The 6,000-nt window shown below is 40.7% G+C and overlaps 1 protein-coding gene across 1 annotated transcript in view; it reads right to left on the bottom strand.

The window, feature by feature from the left end:
- Positions 1-503: 503 nt before the first annotated feature.
- Positions 504-6,000, bottom strand: part of mesd (mesoderm development LRP chaperone) — a 34,403-nt gene continuing 28,906 nt past the window's right edge. Inside the window, exon 3 of the mRNA XM_038813332.1 lies at positions 504-1,691. Coding sequence (XP_038669260.1) covers positions 1,460-1,691 — 232 coding nt within the window. The 3' untranslated portion in view covers positions 504-1,459. The remainder of the gene's footprint in view (positions 1,692-6,000) is intronic.

Below are 6,000 nucleotides of genomic sequence, written 5' to 3'. Positions count from 1 at the left end.
TTAGTGGGAATGTCTTCTTTTGGACCTCCACAATCGCAGCCACAAGTAATCACATGCTTTTCTGCCTTCAGTACAGTGTTTGGTCCAACTGTACTGCATTAACACAAAGCATTGAAAAACATTTGTAGAAAGCACAAAAAGTTATGAGATGAAAAGGCCAAAGCTGAGTGGGCGATACCAAACTGAAGCCTCTGATATATCTTGTTCTCTGGGCACAGGAAAGGATTGCAGCAAACCGAATTACACAACTATGCCAGATAGATGCAGCTCACCCCCTCCCCCCCATTCCACAACACCCCCACCACCTTCACGATTAGCTGGATATTTTAGTTCTTCAGAAACTGTTCACTTGTGAAAATATTACAGTGCAGCACCAGTTGCCACCTGTATGGTGTGTCTACAACATTATAACAAAAATCAGAAAGCTGGAATACACTAGAGAAAACAACTTGCAGCAGTGCAATCTAGTCATTACAACAGAAAACAGCAACACAAACACTGCCTCCTTTGAGCAAGTGAGGTTTTATCAGTAAATTTCAATACAATAGTCCAACCATTTGTAAAGTATCGTCATAATGGTTTCTACAATGCCAGAAAACATAGGCAACATTCTACAGCAACTGAATGATGACTTGTTCTACTGTATTGTACATTCAAGATCCCATTGTTATTTCACTCTGTAAAAAAAAAGAGCATGCCAAGTGTATAGTTCAGTAAAAAAGTGGTATATACGTTGTCATTTTAATAGAGACATTTGAAGTGATTGAACAGGTGAACTGCTTTTCTGTCCCATTAAAAAATATGAAACGAAAAGACTGACAAACGTACGATGTATGGCAGCTACAACACATATCAGATATAGCAGATTCTGCTGAGTCACCATGAAAGCTGATGGGAGTAAAGACATTACAGTAACATGAATGCACTACAGAATGTGCCCAAGTATTGTCTGAAACATTCTGAAATCAATTTAATACATAACATTTTTAGGGACCATGTACTTCATATTTTCAACAATTTCATTTTGAAGTTAGAGACATGTGCATGTCACTGCTCATAAAAGGCACCAATAGAAAATAACGGTCTGTGTATCAAAGTGTACTTAAATCACAAACGTGAATCAAAATGAAGAGAAATCCCGTTCAGTGCTGAGGTGCAAGGTACAGGCAGCAAACTTGATTTATGAAGTCTGCAACTGTACTCAGAGATTTCCATTTGTACCTTTTTAAAAGGTTGCAACTCCAGGAAAGATGATGCAGTGCCTTCATATTAGGAATGAACATTAGGTGGAGTTCACACTGCAGTTTCCCTTCCAAAAATCTGGCGGGCTAGAAAATCTAGCACCATAGATTCAATAATAGCTCCATACTAAGAAATCTCAAAACATCAAAAAGGTAATCGAATACAAAAGAAATTTCATTTCATCTGGTCATTTGAACATCTTTCTAACTCAACTGTGTCATAGTTCATTTTTGTTTGCTCGGTTGTCTTTCTGTGAACCCGTTGCCTCTTTTTTCTTCTTATCGGGCTTGGTTTCATTCTTCTTCTTCTCGGCTGCTTTTCCAGGATAGGTTTGCCCTTCAACAGTGACATCTGCACAGCGATCCTGATTTATCAGGAAGTCTTTAATCTCCCAAGCGTAGCTTCCATCACGCAGCATGAATATGGCACGGTCAGAACCAACAACAAATCTGGAAAAGGAAATGGGAAGGTGAAAAGAGTGAAAGCGCCCAATATCCCAATAACTCGATCAAAATTATGGATGCACTATGGAACACAGCATGGTGATGGGAGACAAATCCACTGGCACAGTTACTGATTTTTGCAGCACTTTTAATCAGGCCTTGCCATTCTTTGTGCCCAGGCTAGAAGCGCTTTTGGTGATTTAATGCAGAGATGTATTACAATCATAGACCACACCCCAACAGTTGGCAGAATACTGGACAATCTAGATTTTAACTTCAGCAGTTTTTTGGAGACAATGTTTCAGATCTCATGTTCCTTTTGTGTGGAAAAAGTGCTTCCCCAGTACTAATGTTAAGATTTGAGCTACTGTGTTCCCGATTCTGACCAGAAAAATAGCTCCTCTGTACTTAATCTAACAAACCTTCAGGATTAGAATTCGGCAATACCAAAAGGGCATTAGCGAACCAGATGGGGTTTTACGACAATCGACAATGGTTCCATGGTCATCATTAAACTTTTAATTCCAGATTTTTATTGAACCCAGGACTCCAGAGCATTACCCTGGGTCTTTCAATATTAGTCCAGTGACAAAAGCACTGTGCCACCCCCCACCCACCACATTTTCCAGAAGGCCCAAACTGCTGCCAATTTAAAGAAATCTTCATCATTGATAGTAACCAGAATCTGAATGTATATCAGGATATGGCCATTTTAGATCAACCCTCACAGGAGTACATTTTATGGCCTTATGGAACAGGTCAGGTAAAACAGCTTCCTCTCAAATACTATATCCCTGCTCTCAACCCCAGACCATCTATAAACAACACAACATAACCGGTATCTTAAAAAGACCATGAGTAAAATATATTCTGACATTTGAAAAACTAAATATCAGAAAAGTAAACTGTCTCGTCAGTCTAATCCTTCCTGTACACTGCATCAGAAGCTGGGTGAGAACAAACTTTACTACAACAGTGAGAACAAATTATTTCCTTCTCCCATTGGTCCTCCTTTAAGTTTAAAATTAAATGTTTGAGTCACCAGATGATAGTGTGCCTTGTTTGCCAGTGTGCAGAGTCTAGGATGTTGACCACTGGCCACAGGGACTATAAATCACCAACTAAATTAGTCAAATGTTGAATCAGAATAAAGAAATCAAATGCAAAGTCAGCATCACCACAACATTAATTTAGTCACTCAAGAGCAATGGGGAATTTGTGCAGCAGGATGTTCCTTGGATATGAATCAGTAATCTGGAAGAAAACGTAACAGCTGCTTTGGTAAGAATGAACTAATAAAGGTGTCAGCCTGCATGGACACATTAGTAAATCATGTTCAATAACTGGATTTGAGATTTTCAGATGAAGTAACAGTGAGGGCAGTGCAGTTGGTGTTGTTATGTACATGGACTTCCAAAGCAGGTCATAAAGAACCACACAATGGGTTTGATATTGCCCATAGGATGAAAGGGGCAGCATGGATATAAAAGATCACAAGAAATAGGAGTGATAGGCCACTCGGCCCCTTGCGTCTGCTGCGCCATTTAGTAAGATCACAGCTGATCTGATCATAGCCTTAAGCTCTTTCCTGCCTGTCCCCCATAGGCTCCCTTGAAAATCAAAATGTGTTTTAACTCGTCCTCAAATTTATTCAGTGACGCAGCCTCCACTGCTCTCTGAAGAGAATTTCAATGGCTAGAATTCCCCGCATCCCCATCTTAAATGGGAGACCCCTTATTTTTAAACTGCGTCCCTTGATCTAGATACCTCCATGAGGGGAAACATCCTCACAGCATGTACCTGCCAAGACCCCTCCGAAGTTTACAAATTGTAATAGAATCCCTCAATCCATCTTCCAAATTCCATTGAGAAAAGGACCAACCCTTTCTCATAAGACAACCCTTTTCCCTTGCGAACCTTCTCTAAACTGCTTTCAAGGCAAATATATCCCTCAAAGTAGTCCCTCATAGGAGGTCAAAACTGCACATAATACTCTTGATGTGGTCTCATCAATGCCTGTACAATTGTCAAAAGGCTTCCCTACTTACTGGCAATAAAGGCCAACATTCCATTTCCCTTCCTAGTTACTTACAGTGCCTGCATCCTAACATTTTTGTGATTTATGTACAAGGGCACCCAGATTCCTCTGCACCACATCATTCTGCAATCTCTCTCCATTTAAAATTGGCATTCAATAAATATCTGGAACTAAAAGTCGAATGATAACTATCACACCATTATCAATGGTCATAAAAAACGATCGGGTTCACTACTGCCCTTCTAGGGAAGGAAATCTGCCAACCTTACCCCATGTGGCCTATATGTGACTCCAGATCCACAGTAACTTGGTTGACTTTAAAATGGCCAAGCAAGCCACTCGGTTCATGTGAAACTAGGGATAGAAAATAAATGCTGGCCCAGCCAGTGATGCCCATATCCGATGAATCAATTTTTTTAAATTGCTTTTATATTCTTCCTGTGAAAGTGGATGATCTCACATTTTCTGTCAGATTTTCACCCATTCGTCTAACTGATGTATATCCCTTTGCAAACTGTTAACTCGGTTCACAACTTGCTTTCCTACCCAGCTTTTAAAATTCGACTACATTACACTTGGTCCCTTCATTAAGTTATTAACATAGTTCTTAAATAGTCAAGATTCCTAGCACTGATCCTTGTGGCACTCCACTCATTTGCCAATCTGAAAACGATCCATTTTTTGTTATTTAGCCAGTCCTCCAGGCAGGCTAACATATCACACCCCCATACATGAGCTCTTACCTTCTGTAATAACCTTTTACATGGCACCGTTCCAATTGTCCTCTGGAAATCTAAATACACTACATCCACTGGTTCCCTTTATCCCTATCGTTGGTTAGATCCTCAAAGAACTCCAATACATTTTTCAAACACTAGTTCCCTCATATAAAAACCACGTTGATTCTGCCAGATTGCATTATGCAAAGTTGACTAATGGATAGAAAACAGAACTCCAGTAAAATCCTTTTTCAGACTGAATGGAGGCAACAGTGGAAATTCACAACGTTCAACAAAAGGACCATTGGTATTTTTGATATACAGTATATCACCTAATCCTCAAGCCTGTTCTGTCAATTAGATCATGGCTGGCCTGTGACCTAACTCCACATCTTTGCCTAGATTCCTTAATACCTTGGATTGACAAACATCTGTCAATGTCAGATTTAAAATGAATAATAGATTGAGAATCATTTGCAAAAGCGTTTAAACTACACCTGAAAGGTCTGGCCCAATTCATTTTTTCCAATTAAGGGGCAATTTTAGCGTGGCAATCCACCTACCCTGCACATCTTTGGGTTGTGGGGGCGAAACACACGCAAACACGAGAATGTGTAAACTCCACATGGACAGTGACCCAGAGCCAGGATCGAACCTGGGACCTCGGCGCCGTGAGGCAGCAGTGCTATCCACTGCACCACCGTGCTGCCCTATGATATTTTAGGATGGATGCGGAGAGGTTGTTTCCACTGGTGGGTGAAAGCAGAACTAGGGGGCATAGCCTCAAAATAAGGGGAAGTAGATTTAGGATTTGAGTTTAGGAGGAACCTCTTCACCCAAAGGGTTGTGAATCTATGGAATTCCATACCCAGTGAAGAGGCTGAGGCTCCTTCATTAAATATTTTCAAGATAAAGATAGATAGTTTTTGAAGAATAAAGGAATAAAGGGTTATGGTGTTCGGGCGGGAAAGTGGAGCTGAGTCCACAAAAGGTCAGCCATGATCTCATTGAATGGCGGAGCAGGTTTGAAGGGCCAGATGGCTTACTCCTGCTCCTAGTTCTTATGTTCTTATGTTCTTATTAAGAACAACTTAGAATGGCCAATCCACCTAACCTGCACATCTTTAGACTGTGGGAGGAAACCGGAGCACCCGGAGGAAACCCACGCAAATATGGGGAGAACGTGCAGACGCCGCGTAGACAGTGACCCAAGGCGGGTATTGAATCTGGGACTCTGGTGCTGTGAAGCAACAGTGCTAACCACTGTGATACTGTGCCGCTCCTGAATCTTTTAAATCTTAACATGAATCTTTTAAAGTAGCAGAAAGGGTTAGGAGAACAGTTAATAAAGCAAATAGGATCCTTGGCATAGAGATGATACAAAAAAGTCAGCAAGTAACAATTCTGTGGAATAGTATCCCAATTCTGAGCATCTTAAGAAGAATGAGAAGATTTGAAAGTACAAAAGAGATTTACTGCAATATTTCAGGGATGCGGTATTACAGTTACGTGTATAACTGGAGAAAGTGGAGGCTGCTCCTCTCCTTAGAGCCGAGAA

Source organism: Scyliorhinus canicula, chromosome 12, assembly GCF_902713615.1.
Source record: "Scyliorhinus canicula chromosome 12, sScyCan1.1, whole genome shotgun sequence".
NCBI lineage: Eukaryota > Metazoa > Chordata > Chondrichthyes > Carcharhiniformes > Scyliorhinidae > Scyliorhinus > Scyliorhinus canicula.
The sequence above is the reverse complement of the archived record's forward strand: the minus strand, read 5'-3'. Positions and strand labels throughout refer to the sequence as shown.